An 18443-nucleotide genomic window follows, 5' to 3' on the forward strand; every position below is an offset into this window, starting at 1 on the left:
CCATTCCTCCCCTCCTTCCCACAACACACACACATGAATACATACATACATGAATACACACACACGTGCATGCATATCTTTCCTTCACCAGGCTAAATAAATACACCCAGCTTCTTCGACAATCGTAATATGACCTGGTTTTAATATCTTCCTTATCTTTGTCACTCTACTATCCAAATGTGATCCATTTTGCTTACCTCTTCTTCGATGTGTAAAACAGAAGCAACAGTATACTGCTAACCTATACTGCTAAGGCTGCTGCTGCCAAGTCACTTCAGTCGTGTCCGACTCTGTGCGACCCCATAGACGGCAGCCCACCAGGATCCCCCGTCCCTGGGACTCTCCAGGCAAGAACACTGGAGTGGGTTGCCATTTCCTTCTCCAATGCATGAAAATGAAAAGTGAAAGTGAAGTCGCTCAGTCGTGTCCGACTCTTAGTGACCCCATGGAGTGCAGCCCACCAGGCTCCTCCGTCCATGGGATTTTCCAGGCAAGAGTACTGGAGTGGGGTGCCACTGCCTTCTCCCTGACTCTTATTAGGTAGACCTAGATACCCTTTAAGTCTGAGCCAGTGCTGCTGTCCATGGCGGCAAATAGGAAGAGCAGTTCAGCTGGACATGACCATGAGGGGTGAAGAACCTTGGTCAATATTGGTGGACAGTCTTGAAGAGCTCTGAGGAGATCAGAATCTAATCAAAGTCACTTACCTGATACTTACTCTCATGGAACAGCTTATGAAATGGAATACGAGAGAAGAAAGTGACAAGATTATAAGAGGTTAGACAGGAGGTAAGGATGCTGAGAGAAGGATGATACAAGTAGGGACAAAAAAGAAAAGATTTTCAAAAACTCAAAAGGAACAGTGGTAAGACAGAGCCACAAATAGAAGTACTGGTTAACACTTAAAGAGGCCTGAAGTTCACTCAAGACAGTAGGATTTAGTAGGAAACAGGAAGTAAATACGGCTGACAATTATGATTGACCAGCCCTGGGAGACAATGCAGGTAGACTCGTAAGTTCAGCCTTGCCATGATTCATTTTAGGTTAAAAAAAAAAATTAAACATGCAGCCAAAATTCAGAAACATCCAATGGGTAGCTGGAAAAATCACAGTATTACACAGCATTTCTAATCAGCAAAAATGCATCTTTAAGTGGCAAGCAATTAAAACACGAAATAGGCTCAAGATGGATTTAGGATGTATTAATATTAATGAGTATTAATATTAACTAAGATCATGCATCCGGTCCCATCACTTCATGGCAAATAGATGGGGAAACAATGGAAACAGTGACAGACTTTATTTTGGGGGGCTCCAAAATTACTGCAGATGGTGACTGCAGCCACAAAATTAAAAGACGCTGCTCCTTGGAAGGAAAGTTATGACAAACCTAGACAGCATATTCAAAAGCAGAGACATTATTTTGCCAACAAAGGTCCGTCTAGTCAAAAGTATGGTTTTTCCAGTAGTCATGTATGGATGTGAGAGTTGGACTATAAAGAAAGTTGAGCACCAAAGAATTGATGGTTTTGAACTGTCATGTTGGAAAAGACTCTTGAGAGTCCCTTGGACTGCAAGGAGATCCAACCAGTCCATCCTAAAGGAGATCAGTCCTGAATATTCATTGGAAGGACTGATCCTGAAGCTGAAACTCCAATAGTTTGGCCACCTGATGTGAAGAACTGACTCATTGGAAAAGACCCTGATGCTGGGAAAGATTGAAGGCAGGAGAAGGGGACAACAGAGGATGAGATGGTTGGACGGCATCACCAACTCAATAGACATGAGTTTGAGTAAACTCTGGGAGCTGGTGATGGACAGCTCAGCCTGGTGTGCTGTAGTCCATGGGGTCACAAAGAGTCAGACATGACAGAGCGATTGAACTGAACTGAATATTAATGATTAATAATATATTTTTATGAACCAAAAGTGGGAGTTATTTGAGCTTTAAGTTCAATATGTAAAGATGATCTTATACAGAATAACTACCAAATTTTTCCACACAAAAAAAGAACAAGTATGTCTCTTAAGACACAGAATATAGGCATATGGATCCTTATTCTGACTTCAGATAATATTTCACAGGTTTATTTTGTCATATTAATTAATTATAACACTACTTTATGTTCTATGAATTACAGTTTTAGCTTTTATTCAAATCCTTACTGACAAATCCCCATGTTTTCCTGACTGATGTAACACATAAAAACAATCATGAATTAGTCAAAGGAAATTGGGACATTTTAATACAATCAAATGGTTACTTTAAATAAAAAAAGACTTACCACATTTTCCTTCATCTTTCTTAGCTTTTCATCTATCTCTCTCAACCGATTCTGTTGATCCCGTTGTTCTTTGGTGTTTTGAAGAACCTTTTCTCCTGGAGCTACTTCTGTATTTCTATCATCACCATTAAGGTCAGGTTTCTAATTAAAAAAAAAAAATTCATACACAGGCTGAAACTGTACCATCACACATTTTTCCAGAGTAACTGAGCCTTGAAGGTTGGCTTTGCTTCTCATACAATATTTCTACTCTTCAAAATAATACTTAGAAATAATTTTCTAATGTCTTACTATTTTGGGGGGAAAGGTCCAACTGTACATCAAACAAGAGGTGGTTGTGCAACAATGAGAAGAGAATTGGGCTTCTCAAAGTCAGGAGTTTTGAACTCTGGCTTTTCCTGGTTCCTGACTAAGATGGCCTTAGGGGAATCAAAAAACCTCTCTGAGCTTTAATTTCATCATCTGCAAAATGATATTAACTTTAAGATCTAGCCCCAAAGTTATCACAGTACATCACATGCATGCAGAAATCTTAATAACTAACAAATACAGGCTGAAGATATCCTTTGAAAAGAATAAACATTGTGTAATGGAAGTATGGCAACCCACTCCAGTACTCTTGCCTGGAAAATTCCATAGACTGAGGAGCCTGGTAGGCTATAGTCCTTGGGGTCGCAAACAGTCGGACACGACTGAGCTACTTCACTTAATGGAAGTATCTCATTAGGCTTCAGTACTATCAGCAATATTTGAATTGACAGAACCATATTCTCCCAAAATTAGTATTATTTCTAGATCATTAAAATGGATATTTCTTGACAGAAATCTGGTCTTGTATCTATAACTAAACTTCCTACATTTCCCCCACAGATTTCCTACTCTGTATTGTCATGAGGTAACAGGCAAAAATGACATTTTTTAAGTTGCCTTAGGCAGAATCTGCCCACATTCTCACTCCTTAAATAAGAGTTGGTCACCATTTCACTTTCAATGCCTTTTTCAATGCCTTTTTCATCAAGGTCTTTCTCTCTTCCTCACTGCCTCCTCATCATTCACTTGAACTAGTAGTTTTCAGACTCCGGTGTGCTTCAGGGTCGCCTCCAGAGCCCATGAAAACATTCAAAGGCTCAGGCTCCACCCTGGAGACTCTGACTCAATAGATAAGAACTAGGGACACCTGAAGAAACAACTGCTCAAAAATTTGAGAACTACTGACTTAAAGGACAAAGTCCTCACTCCTTCATGGCTCTTTAGGCTCATCTCTTGTTGCTTGGGTCTCAGACTCAAAACTTCAGGGATATTGCCCACTGCTAGTTCTCCACTCTCAATGCCTCTTCCTTCCAACTCCTCATAGAGACTCCTAATTTTCTGAGCTCAGCACAAACATATTTCCCTAAAAAATATCTCCTGACACACCCAGTAAAGGCAATTTCTTCCCCACTCATGCCACATGTTCCCTCACTGCACTCACTACACTGTCCCTGCCCAGACAGGGATCGTGACTGGTCCCACCCTGTGTCCCTGAACCCAACACAAACCTGAAGCTGATCAGCACTGCCAACAGACTGTAATTTCGGTTCTCAGAACTCTGATCACACCAATGTCTGAATGAAATTCATATTGCATAAAGCTCTAATGAAGAGACTATTAAAAGAGTATCTCAATTTCACGAAGTGACTCTCTTACATCTTATTTCCCCCAAAGGGGACTCACTTCTGGTAGCTCTAGAAGCATCCACTGAGTAAATTACAAGCGACAAGATCTTTAAGAAGGAAACCTAATGTTAAGGAGGAGTTTGTAATAGCTGGTACCAAGGTCTCCCTGCAGCTCTATGCATCCAGCCTTTTATGGCCCACTTTGAAGTTAAGATACACAATGTCTCCATCTGTTTGAGCTGCTATTATAGAATACCACAGATAGGGTGGCTTATAAACAACAGATACGTATTTCTGACAGTTTTGGAGGTGTGGAAGTCTAAGATCAAGGTGTTGGCAAATTTCATATCTAGAGAAGGCCTGCTTCCTACTTCCTAAATGGCCATCTTCTGGCTACATCCTCACATAATAAAAAGGACACAGAAGCTCTTTGGGTCTCTTTTATAAAGGCACTAACTCTATTCACCCCATGACCAAATTACTCCCAAAGGCCTCCCCTCAAAATACAGTCACACTAGGGATTAGATTTCAACATATGGATTTGGTGTGTACATAGTCAGTCTATAGAATATAATGACCTGAAAAACACCCAAACTGGATTTCATTTTTAAATAGAAAAAATATCTTTTAAAGGACATTATTTTTAAAAAAATCTACAACCATGATTTTCTAAAAATCACTGGATAGGCTAAAAAAGAAAAACAGAAAAAAAAACTGTAAAGCAGACTTCATCAATATTTTTAAACTTTACTTATCCAAAGCCACCACTAAGAAAATAGACAAACCACAGGCTGAGAGAAAAATATGACACATAAATATGACACAGGATTTGCATCCAATATATACAAGGAATTCACACAATTCAATAGAAACAAGAATCAATTATTTTTTAGAATCTAGTTTTAAAATGACTTGAACAGATACTTCATAAAAAAAGATAACATAAATGACAAATAAGCACATGAAAAAATCCTCAACATCATTAAGTCATCAGAGAAATGCAAATTAAAGTCCCAATGAGGTCATTACATAGCCACTGCTGCTGCTGCTGCTGCTAAGTTGCTTCAGTCGTGTCCGACTCTGCGTGACCCCATAGACGGCACCCACCAGGCTCCGCTGTCCCTGGGATTCTCCAGGCAAGAACAGTGGAGTGGGTTGCCATTTCCTTCTCCAATGCATGAAAGTGAAAAGTGAAAGTGAAGTCGCTCAGTCATGTCCGACTCTTAGCGATCCCATGGACTGCAGCCTACCAGGCTCCTCCATCCATGGGATTTTCCAGGCAAGAGTACTGGAGTGGGTTGCCATTGCCTTCTCTGACATAGCCACTAGAACAGGACAAAAGAAAAAGTTTGTTAAAATTAAACATTGGAGAGGTATGGAGCAAGCAAACTCTCACACGTTGTTGGTATCAGTATATAATGACACAAACATTTTAAGAACTGCTTGACAGTTTCTTAAAAAATTAAAATTAAAAAAAAAATTTAAATGCTTGTCTAATCCTATGACTCAACAATTCCACTCCTGTGTCTCCATCTAAGAGAAATGAAAATGATGACTAAAACTTTGAACATGAATATTCAGAGCAGCTTCATGCACTTAGTCAAATGCCTACTAATAAGACCAGAATGATAAACCATAATGAACATTTGATGTAAGCTGGGACACTCACTCTTTCTCCCTGACCTCTGTCTTGTGGTTAGGTTTAGTCAATGTTGAGAAGGAGTGTTAGAAGGTTGGAGGGCAGCAAGAAAAAGAGTTTGGGGTATTCTCCCCTTCCACTCCCTGCTTTGCCACTATGATTTGGGCAGTAATATATCCCTGACATGCCCATTAAGGGGATTTTCTTAGATTCAACTGAATATTCATGTTCAAAAGCAAACAGAGGGCACACTTGGAGCCAGTCAGTTCAGAAAGATGAGCATGCGTGCTCAGCTGCTTAGTCATGTCCAACTCTTTTCAACCCTATGGACTATAGCCCACCAGGCTCCTCTATCCATGAGATTCTCCAGGCAAGAATACTGGAGTAGGTTGCCATTTGTTCCTCCAGGGGATCTTTCCAACCCAGGAATTGAATCCATGTCTCTAGCATCTCCTGCATTGGCGGCCAGATTCTTTACACTGAGCCACCTGGGAAGCCCCAACTCAGAAGGCTATAGGACAGGAAACACAGTGACAGGTATCCCTGGCCAATGGGAGTTTTTGCTTCAGTCCACATCATAACAATATAGGTACAAGGGGCAAGGAAGCCACCCTGGCTTAAATATTTCATATCCAATAGAAGCCTCATCTGTTGAAATGACTCCACAGGTACATTATCTGGGTCTCAGCAAGGGACATTCCCAGCCACAAGAATCACTGCATTTATGGCTTCCCCTTCAGGTCTCTATAATTCTTCCAATCCAGAGGTCATTTTTAGCATAAGCAAAGTTGCCCCCTATCATTGTTGACATTCCAACTTTCATCAGATTGCCACAGAAACAGCTCAAATTGTCATGCTGAAGAGGGAGGAGTTGGTTAATCCTCTGCTCATGCCCAATATGATTACAATTTTGGATGGCAGATTCTTCTACCACAACTCTAGCCTCCCCAAGTTCCAGTACAATTTTTCTTTTCCCTAACCCCTGGTGCTAGTCCCTGAGTATCCCAGCATCCCTTATTGACTCCTTTCTTTAAATCTATGAATAGTTCTTTCATTTCATTATCTTCAAAATCCAACCTGGGTCAATTTCTGTTCCTTGCCCAGAACTCTGTGTATGTATGTGTGTATGTGCACACACTTGTTGAGAAATAGACTAGAAGGAAATTTAGCTTGATGGTAAATGGTAAGGTAAGGTAAAAATCTTGATTTTACCTTGTTTTTCTTAGACGCTTCTGTATTTCCTGAATTTTCTACAGTAAACCTATAGTGATTTCATATGCATAAAAATTATTTTTTATTTTTAAGAAAACAAAACATTACCAAGCCTATCTTCATTCTGCCTTGACAACATGACTCTCTGTACCAAAACATACTGGTCTCAAGGTTAGATTTTAGCTGAGTTCTGCAAGTCACTTTTTCTTTCCTGGTCTCAACTTCTTCTGAGAAAGTTTCTTCCAGTTCTGAAAGCTGAGTCTGCAATTCACCACAATTAAAGCCAAGGATATATAATATCTTTCCTCAGTCTTTGTCTCTGATAGCATAACCATATAGTACAAATATTTGAAAGACAGCATGTGATGAAAGCAGAGGCCAAGAAAAGGTAATCATCTGTTCTGGCAAAGATTGCATACTGGTATATTCAAGAAGCTCTGTGGTGCCAGGAGAGGTTCTGTTGTCACATCCAAGTGCCAATCAGTACCGTCTGTTTTCCTGATCATCAGAAAGATCTTGATTTCCTCTGGGTGAAAGTTTTTAGCAGATTTTCTGACCATGCATATTGTTTCTCTATTTCTTGAGTCATACAGAAATGCCTTTATTCAGTTAAAGTAAAATTCAGTTCCATAAAAATTCAGCTCTCTATAATATGCACAGAACATCTAAGGAGCCACAGGAATAGAACAGATCATGAGGTCAAGATATTTGCCGATTTGACTAATTGATTGCCTAGGGATTGTAAGTTCATGCTTAGAAAAATATCTGTGATGTTGACTGAGCCAACAGGGGTCTTTGAAGCTAAGTAAACCCATTTCTAAAAGCCAAATACAGAGGAAATTACTCACGCCTTCATAAGTTATCTGATATGAAAATAAGGCATTGAGTTAAGGGCCAGAAAAATACAAACCTGCCTAAACAAAGCCATCTTGCCCTGTGTTTTCAAGCTAATGGTATGCTTTTCCACAGGCTACTGCTATTTCCTGTCATCAGATGGATCTTTTGCCTGGCAGTACTAAAACTAAAGAAAAAAATCTTTTAGCCAGATTGTTTTTATCATTTTAAAATACTTCCATGAAATGAAAGAAATCTTGAGGCTTAGCATAGAAAAACCAAGAAAAAAAAAATAAACTTCAAAGTAATCTGTAAAACACAGGTAGCAAGAATTCCACAGATTTAATTGGGAACGTTTGCCACGTGGCGCAGTGGTAAAGAATCTGCCTGCCAATACAGGAGACACAAGAGATGCGGGTTCGATCCCTGGGTCGGGAAGATCCCCTGGAGGAGGGACCAAAAGGAGCCTGGCAGACTATGGTCCGTGGGGGTCACAAAGAGTCTGAATGACCAAGCTTGCACATGCACATGTTTGCCAGGTTAGAGGCAAGGATGTCTGAATTAACTTCCTGTTTATTCCTCAATCCACAAACCCATGCTCTCATGGCATACTTCTATATTATTTTTTAATGAACAGATGGTCAATAAGATTTCTGTGCTTGTGACTAACATACATAAAAAAACTCCTCAGTTCCTGACCTTGATCAGCATGTTAAGTAATTTGAGGTCAAGTGAACAGCATGGCCATTATTGGAACTCTGCAAATTCCTGGACTCAATAATAAAACATCTTTTAAGATTACACATCAAACCATGTTTTATATTTCCTCAAGGTTAGCTAACATTGAAACAGAAAGAGATCGAAAAACAGTTAAATGCTGGTCAAAATTTTCTTGGCAATAGAAGAGGTAAATACAGCTACAATTTTCCTCAATCAAATGTTTGTTAATATTTGTTGGTCTTATCAAAATCATATACAACTGAATCAACAGTTTAAGAACAAGAAAATAAATCGAGTTGAGGAAAACCTTTATAGTCAATTAAACTAGCTGACTTAAGAACAAAGAAATTCCTCATACGTCAATGAGAGCCATTTCTGAACATTCTCTCCCAACCAGGAAAACAAAATCTAATGATGAACTGGAATGCTAGATTTAATAAGACTGATTGCATGAGAGACGAATAAATTACACTTCTTTACAAGAGCCAAACTGAATAGAATTTATTATTGAATCCAGTTGCTAAGGACTTAAACTGAGTGCTTACATAACGCCTATATCTTGGATATTTCTGGAGAAAGCTGGAATGTAACACAGCTGCAAATAAGAAATACAGTAACTAAATTATAGAACATCACTCAATTTTATGGTGGGATTTACAGTACGTGGAAAGAAATAACTGATTTGTTGGAGGTTAGGGGATGGATACAAAAAGGTATGCACAGTTAAACCACAGATCCTAAGGAAAAAAATTGCTTCAATTAGTTCTCTTTTGCTATGATGAATGAAAATAAAAAGCAGATGTAAAACTGCAACCACATGATATTACTCACATTACAGCAACAGCAGCCATTCTTTCTTCTGAAAGTGACCACAAGCTTTGTTTTACACTAAAGAAATCAGACATGTGAAAGCCAAATGCTGCTTTTAAAACATCTCCATGAAGCTAACAGCAAGGGCACCTACATGAGAACATTGTAATCCACAAGGAAGAGATTCCTCATCTGCCCCTTTCACAACAACCAATACTTCCTTCATCTCAGAGTCACCTCTCTGCTGCTGCTAAGTCACTTCAGTCGTGTCCAACTCTGTGTGACCCCATAGACGGCAGCCCACCAGGCTCCCCCGTCCCTGGGACTCTCCAGGCAAGAACACTGGAGTGGGTTGCCATTTCCTTCTCCAATGCATCAAAGTGAAAAATGAAAGTGAAGTCGCTCAGTCGTGTCCGACTCTTCGAGACCCCAGGGACTGCAGCCCACCAGGCTCCTCCATCCATGAGATTTTTCAGGCAAGAGTACTGGAGTGGGGTGCCATCGCCTTCTCCAACTCTCTGGAGCCCCTCAAATTATTGATTCATCCTGGGCTTATGTGCCTACCAGTTTAGCATCTTATTGTTGCCACAGTCAGGTAAGACAGAAACCCTGCATGTTTCAACTTGTTTGGGAACTTATTTTCTTGATCAAAATTTTAAAACTTTCAAATGAATTTTTAAAATATCACTCCTTATTAAAATACCACTCCTTCATCAAACTTTCCTTTCCCTGTGTTCCCCAAGCATATGTTTTCCATACTTCTCATAAGATAAGTTCCCATACTGTGGTACTTCTTTCACTGAATGGTCGGCCCACTGCACAAATTGGTCTATGTTTATATGTTCTATCCTCTAGTACCCTACAAGCTGCTTTAAGGTCAGAAGTAAAGCCACATACTAATCTGGATACTCAACTTCCACCACCACGTCATCTCTCATGAAATAACAGGCATTCAAAGACGTTTTGATGGCCTGGGCAGGGGCTGGGCAAGTTACTTAAATGCAAGAAGTAGGCCCATGTTTTGTAGGCAACACAATATGGCGTGATGGATGGTGTAGCAAATTGGAGAACTTGTGCTTCATGGAAAGCAGCAGTTGCTACTCAGCTCAGTCCTATACTTTGTCAATCAGTGCTTCAAGCCTAATGTTGCCAGATTTTCTAATCTTTCAAAAGAAACTAGAAATCTGGACTTTTTATACGAGTTCACCCATTTTCACCAGTTTTCAACCTCATGCTATGTGATGGTGGCCTTCTCCAGGGACTCTGACCTCCTCTACCTCACTCACTGGTTTCTCTTCCTCCTCCTATCCCTCACTTGAAATGAACTCTCTTGATATTCCTTACGGATGAGCTTTCTCTCTCTCCTCTGAACCAGCAAAGCACTTTGCTCATAGCCTTCTATTGTTCTTACCTATGATGTCTTGTACCACAGTTATCTATATATATTCTGTGCCTCTCACAAGGCAATAAGTTTCTTAAGTCACTTATTATATTAATAATAACATCTTTTGGGGTCAGACACTGTGCTAAGTATTTTACACATATTAACTTGTAACTCACCTACACTTTAAAAGAACCCTCAGGAATAATATTATCATTACTATTTTACAGATGAAGAAACTGAGGTTTAAAGTGCTTCTAATTAACACCCAAGTCCTCAGAGCCAGTAAGTGGAAGAGCCAGAACCTGAAACAAGGCTTTCTCACTCCACAGTTCTATATGTGCCTGACTCATCTTTAAACGCTCTACAATTCCTTGCATACAGTGAGCACTTGATTAACATTTGTTTAATTGATTGTTGAAAATAGAAATTTATATTCCACTTAAAAGACATTTTTTTCTTAAGGAACATGGAGAAAAATTACTGATGAGTTAATGGTTTGCAGAAAGCTTAAAATACCATGACTGTGCGTTATGAATATTTGTGTTCAGCAATAGATTGGAGGCCATTCATCAACTGAATAGATATGCAGGGTTTATCCTGAGATACTTTTCAGTGTATTATTCAAAGAGAATTCCAATCCAAAAATAATATCCGTAAAGTAATCTGCCATGCTAGCATTTCTAGCCTGAAAATTCAATGTGCAATACTGGTTTTAGTTAGAAATGAGGAAATGCCAACAGGAGATTTAATAAAAGCTCAAAAGATTTTTTTTTTTTTTGCATACAAGGAGCATTAATTACCTCCTTTCAATAACTAGGATGTCACATTTCTGTTTCTGCATCCAGTAGGAGTCCCAAAATGCAGTTTTATCTTTTCTCTAAATATAGTTTGTTTCACATAAAAATATATAATATCAGTATGTTACAACTAAGTAATGTACTGGTTTTCCCTTTTATTATTTTTTAAATATTTTGTTTAAATCATAAATGCTAACTTTGAAATGTGATTTAGATGACAATGACAGCATCTGATCATTGTCATCTAACAAATTTCTAAATTCTAAGTTTCTCTTTCAAGAATAACATTTGATGATTGTGAAAAAGACATTTTCTGTATTTTGGACCATTATCCAGCTTTGAGATCTTAGCAGCCTTTGAAATCTAACAACAATAACAACAACAAAAATCAGCTATAACAGAGAAAGAACAAAGAATATCCCTGAACAATTTTATTCCCCTGTCCTGGCTTCCTCCTTTTGGGAATGGGTACCCAGTAAACATAAATAAACTAGCAGCAAAAATGCTGATGTGTCAAAGTCCTGGGGTATATTTGGGTGAGGACAGAGATTCTATAGTTCTTAGAACTCTGCCCCTAGTCCAGAAAACAGTGGTTCCCACTACCTCCACCGAGCTGTGTAAAGGGCTCAAAGGCAGCTGTGCCTGGTCCTTAGGAATGTAATTTAAGGAAGCTGTGATGACTCCATAAAGGTTCCCTCACAACCAAACTTTCTTGGGAGCATATTAACACTGCTCCCTTCCCTTAAGGTAGTTCAACTGACCCAAATCCAGATCCCTAACCTTCAACTGACAGCTTGAAGAAAAGATTCACTATAAATAAGAATTATTACCTATAGACTACTGATATTATTTACATTTTTAAAAAAACAAGTAAAATCACATGCATCTAATATCGTAAGAAAATGATTTGGCGATATGTTTACAAAATTGATGGAGGATTAGTAGACTAACAAATGACCAGCCATTTTCTCTTCAGGCAAAATTACCACCCAACTGCAAACTAGATCCCACAAAATACTGACACCTAGGGCAGGAAAAGAATTTACTTTTCCAAAGATGCTGCCATTCTTCTGCTCTTCTTCACCTTCCACGAGCTACATAAAGGAATATCTGGGGGAACTATCAAGTGAAGAATCCTCACAGGATAGAGGTCATCAGCATGGCGAGCTTCGTTGTTTAGTCACTCAGTTGAGTCTGGCTCTTTGAGACCCCGTGGACTGTAGCCCAGCAGGCTCCTCTGTCCATGGGATTCTCCAGGCAAGAATACTGGAGTGGGTTGCCATTTCCTTCTCCAGGGGATCTTCCTGACCCAAGGATTGAACCCACATCTCCTACAAGTCTCCTGTACTGCAGGCAGCTTTCTTTACCACTGAGCCACAGGGAAACCCATATGGTGAGCTTCACTGCTTGTTAAATTAAAGGAGCTAGAAGAATGTGGCAGAGTAAGGGACAGGTGACTATCATTGCTAACTCCTAGAACCAAGGAACAGACAGAAATAAAGCTCTCAAAGGAATGAGTACTGCATTGATTCTCTTCCCTCTCCTCTCCTCTGTTCATGATCAAGAATTAGCTTAAGTCATAAAGATATTAAAATAAATATTTCCTCAGTAACCCCATCCTAGCAAATTATCAACTGAAAGAACAATGAACAGAAAGTCAGCCAGGGAAAATACACACTGCTGTGGAAATCACTATCACTACAATTATAGTCATAGGAAAAGCAACTGGGAAGAAATCTCTTTAGTTAACAAGAAGATTGTCAAACGATGTGAACTAGCGTAGGTACATACAAACCTGAAATCTATAGGCTCTTCAATCAAATATACCTTATCATTCTGATGTTCTGGTCTTGGAGAAGAGCTGAAAATTGTTGGGTAGGTGGCAGAAAGTTCTTGGAGTTTTGTATCAATTTCAGCAAGCTGCTGATGCTGGGTGACTGCAAGCGTGTATCCTTCTCCTGGGACCAGCCAGCCACACTGACCTCCCTAAAAGGAAACAAGGGTCACCAGGTCATTCTCACACTACATTTTTCCCAAAATATACCTTTCAAACAGCCACATCAATGCTCCTCACAAAAACAAATAAAAATTTTAAATTAAAAAAATAGAATTAACTTGGGATAGTACAAGAAAAAATTAAATAGTTTAAGGTTTCATTATCTGCCAACTCTGCATATTCTTATATTTTGCAGGGTTTTCCCACTATGGAATAAATCTCTTAGCCTCAAAGTCTGAGTCTTATAATATCCATATTTCTCCACTCTGGAAAAGTGGTTTGTTGAATAGGAAGAAATCATGTTTACACTATAGTGGACATGTTATTTTCAAAATTTGTCCCTGAAAAGTAATTGAGTCTATAAACTCAGTTGTTTGGGTTTCAAGATCACAACTGGCCATTCAACCAACATTAGTTTCTCTTTTTTATTTTTAGTTTTGTAAATTAATTTTTATCAGAGTATAGTTGCTTTACAATGTTGTATTGTTTTCCACTGTACAGCAAAACGAATATATGTATATGTGTACTTTGGCCACCTCGTGCAAAGAGTTGACTCATTGGAAAAGACGCTGATGCTGGGAGGGATTGGGGGCAGGAGGAGAAGGGGATGACAGAGGATGAGATGGCTGGATGGCATCACTGACTCGATGGACATGAGATTGAGTGAACTCCGGGAGTTGGTGATGGACAGAGAGGCCTGGTGTGCTGTGATTCATGGGGTCGCAAAGAGTTGGACACGACTGAGCAACTGAACTGAACTGAACTGAACTGATACCTATATCCCCCCCTTTGGATTTCCTTCCCATTCAGGTCACAACCGAGCATTAAGTAGAGTTCTTTGCTCTATATGGTATGTTCTCATTAGTTATCTATTTTATACATAGTATCAACAATGTATATGTGTCAATCTCAATTTTAGTTTCTTCATGGGTTAAAAGCCATTCATAATATTTCATTCAAAAATCCCCTACTGGACATATGTATACCTATGGTTGATTCATGTTGATGTTTGGCAGAAAATAACAAAATTCTGTAAAGCAATTATCCTTCAATTAAAAAATAGATTAAAAAAATTTTTTAAATCCCCTACTGTGGGGAGGCTTTATACTGGGCACTAGTGATTCAATATGAATCTCACACATTCCTGCCTTTAGGAGTTCTCAGTCCCTTGACAGCAAAGATTTTAACAAGGTGTGAAAAGTATTGGTAAATCCAGGGCTCCACGGGGATCAGGGAGGGTCAACTAGCCTCTCTGAACAGGAAAGAGCAAGGATAAAAAGTGTTTGGAGAAGGCTTCCTAAAGGAAATAATCAATCTTAGTAACATCTTAGAGAAACAACACAATTAGCTGTGCACTTTAAAACTGGAGCTGGTGAGGGTGAGATGGTAGGCAGAAAATCCAGTTAAGAAGAAAAAGCCACAATCTAAAAGAAAAGTGATGAGTGTCTGAACTTGGAATGTTTCCTAGGAATGCAGAACACAGAACCAATTCCAGAGATACTTAAGAAGCAGAATGTACAGAATCTGGAAATAATTTGATGGAAGAATGAGGGAGGAGTATGAATCAAGAATAAAAACCAAATTTCTGATTTTTATCAACTAGGGGGATAGTGGTCATATGGATCAAAATAAGGAATATCCAGACACACAGTAGGTTTAAGGAGGCAAATGATAATGAATTCTGTTTGGGGCCTTTCAATATTCACAGATATCCCTAGGATATCCACAGATTATGTCAGATAGTTAAATATGTTTGTCTGAAGTTCAAGATAGAGACTTGGAAATAAGTATTTTGGACTCACCCATAATTCTATAGTGATTCAAACCCTCAGAGCATGGGAATGGGTGAGGTCACAAAGAGAAGCGTGAAGACAGAAGACCCATGAAGAACACTAACAACAAAGGGGCAGATGGAGGGCAAGGAAGCATGAGAATTTCATGCCCTTTGGTTTCATGACTCTAAAACCAGGGATCAATCCCTAAGTGGTAACCAGAAAAAGTACATGCAAAAACTTATGCAGAAAGACTTAACATGTGTCTCTCCCTGGCCCCAGCATCCTATCTCCGTTCCTGCTTCAGTGACACTAATACTGCATAAGCCTCTCTAGGGAACAGGTCCCCACCAGACACTCCTTCTCCCTACCCACTGACATCAAGAAGACAAGCAAATGAACTAGATTCAGTCAATTGGAAGTAAACACCCTGCCTGGACTTAGACTGTTGAGGGAGAGAGAGATTCAAAGATGCCAGGAAGGTGGGAAGAGATTAACCGTGACAGCAACAGCAGCGAGGAGCCAGTGTTGGAGCAGGGAAGGCGGCGGCAGTGCTCGCTAGCATGGGTGTCTGGCGTCTGGCGGCTGCAGTGCAACCCTGAACCAGCCTGCTTCTGAGGAGTTTCTAGGGCCATTTTTCTGTCTATTTTTTCTGGCCATTTGCTTGATTTCTGCCTGGTTTACAAACTTGGTCCTTCAAACTTTCCACTGTACCTCTGAGGTACCCAAGTCTCCCAAAAAATTCATTTTCTCCCTTTTTTAACCAAAATTTGCCTCCATTTCTGGCAACCCAAAACACTGAATTTTTTGCCATGTTACTTATAATAAAGGATAATTTCAAAAAGTCTGAAAATAGGGAGAAAGTGAGATTATACTATATCCATATAAGATATACTATAGCAATAAACATTTAAAATATACTTGCAAGTTGGCATATGAAAATTATACATAATTATAAAAAATCTAATTAGTCATAAATAAATTCTGATCTTTTTTCCTAAGTGATATAAATACTGTATGACCTAAGAGAAATAAGAATCTGACACACACACAAAATAAAAACTATGGAATCAATGATTAAATATTGGTTAATAAATTTTAAATTCTTGTTTGAATGGAATTCTTTTTAAATGACTGAAGTAAAAGAAACTGTTCAACTAAGTGCAGCAGAAATTGAAATGTTTCATGTTTTATACTGTAACAGAAGGAAACTGTGTGTTGTTGTTTAGTCGCTCTGTCATGTCTGACTCTTTGCAACCCCATGGTCTGCAGCACGCCAGACTTCCCTGTCCTTTACCATCTCCCAAAGTTTGATCAAAGATATGTCCATTGAGTTGGTGATGCCCTCCAACCATTTCATCCTCTGTTGTCCCCTTCTCCTCCTGCTTTCAATCTTTCCCAGCATCAGGGTCTTTTCTAATGAGTTGGCTCCTCTCATTAGCTGGCCAAAGTACTGCACCTTCAGCTTCAGCATCAGTCCTTCCAATGAATATTCAGTGTTGATTTCCTTCAAGATTGACTGGTTTGATCTCTGTGCTGTCCAAGGGGCCCTGAAGAGTCTTCTCCAGCACCACAGTCCAAAAGCATCAATTCTTCAGCGCTCAGCCTTTTTTATCATCCAGCACTTACATTGTACACGACTACTGGAAAAACCATAACTTTGACTATACGGACCTTTGTCAGCAAAGTAATGTCTCTGCTTTTCTAATTCACTGTCTAGGTTGGTCATAGCTTTTCTTTCAAGGAGCAAGCATCTTTTAATTTGATGGCTGCAGTCACCATCCACAGTGATTTTAGAGCCCAAGAAAATAAAGTTTGTCACTGTTTCCATTGTTTCCCCATCTATTTGTCATGAAGTGATGGGATGCCATAATCTTCATTTTTTGAACATTGAGTTTTAAGCCAGCTTTTTCACACTCTCCTCTTTCACCTTCATCAAGAGACTCTTTAGTTCCTCTTTGCTTTCTGCCTTAAGGGTGGTATCATCTGGGTATCTGTGGTTATTGATATTTCCCCTGGCAATCTTGATTCCAGCTTGCGCTTCATCCAGCCCAGCATTTCGAATGATGTACTCTGCAAATAAATTAAATAAGCAGGGTGACAATATACAGCCTTGATGTACTCCTTTCCCAATTTGGAACGAGTCCATTGTTCCACATCTGGTTCTAACTGTTGCTTCTTGACCTGCATATAGGTATGTAACATGTAGTAGATGATGTTGGAGAAGGCAATGGCACCCCACTGCAGTACTCTTGCCTGGAAAATCCCATGGACGGAGGAGCCTGGTAGGCTGCAGTCCATGGGGTCGCTAAGAGTCGGACACGCCTGAGCAAGTTCACTTTGACTTTTCACTTTCATGCACTGGAGGAGGAAATGGCAACCCACTCCAGTGTTCTTGCCTGGAGAATCCCAGGGACAGAGGAGCCTGGTGGGCTGCCGTCTATGGGGTCGCACAGAGTCGGACATGACTGAAGTGACTTAGCAGCAGCAGCAGCAGATGATGTACATGTTTCTGCCTACACTCGCAATGTGTAGGAATCTCGCCTCCCTAAGACAGAACCCAGAAAATGCTTTTCACCACCTGCTTTACAGCTAGGATTCAGGCCAGAATGAGGGTCTACAATCAGATTCACCCGCCTAGTATTGATTTAGACGTGAGGAATTTAAGATCTGATGCAAAACCCATTTTGCTGGGAAGGGTGACAGCAGAGGCTTCCGGCTTTGGGGAAAGTCATTAGTAGTTGTGAGTTCCCAACACAGGGAAAAATCTTTAACAAATTCAAAGTATCCTAGACAAATTGAAGAGAACATTACATCCATGGAATGAAACATGCCACTGTAAGGAACAACCAGCAGGCATGAGTTCTGAGGAATTCAAACATAATTACCATGTTAGTCATCTTTATGTTGGATTTGTCAGAGGTGAAGTGGCAGAGCACTCCAAAAGGACATACAGATACTTGAAAGAATACAGCAAATCCGAAGCATGGCAACAAGTCTGGTACCGTTTCAGGAAACAATAGATAGATCAGTCCCTTCCTCAAAATGGCAGTCCCTTCCTGCCACATTCACGTCTTCCTCCTCTGATCTCTATTCCATCATGTGTCACCACCTATCCGGCGTCATAGAATCTCCATATAAAATATCTCCCACATCAGATAATGAAAAAGGACACCTTCTCCTCAGAGGACTTGCAGAAAGAACTTTCAGCAAATATTAGTTTAAAAAATAATAATAACTGTAAAAATAGCAACAATCTCAAAAGAGGGCTGCACAAGCAAAGTAAGCAAAATAGAGATGTTTGAAATTCAACTCAGAAAACTGTAAAATGAATGTAGA

At 39.6% G+C, this 18443-nt stretch overlaps 1 protein-coding gene across 1 annotated transcript in view; it reads right to left on the minus strand.

Moving 5' to 3' along the window:
• Positions 1-18443, minus strand: part of FSIP1 (fibrous sheath interacting protein 1) — a 209435-nt gene that overhangs the window by 138551 nt on the left and 52441 nt on the right. Inside the window, exons 9-10 of the mRNA XM_061430723.1 lie at positions 13164-13322; positions 2286-2426 (exon numbers count right to left, since the gene is read on the minus strand). Of these exons, the coding sequence (XP_061286707.1) occupies positions 2286-2426; positions 13164-13322 (300 nt within the window). The remainder of the gene's footprint in view (positions 1-2285; positions 2427-13163; positions 13323-18443) is intronic.

The sequence above is a fragment of the Bos javanicus genome, chromosome 10, assembly GCF_032452875.1.
Source record: "Bos javanicus breed banteng chromosome 10, ARS-OSU_banteng_1.0, whole genome shotgun sequence".
Taxonomy (NCBI): domain Eukaryota; kingdom Metazoa; phylum Chordata; class Mammalia; order Artiodactyla; family Bovidae; genus Bos; species Bos javanicus.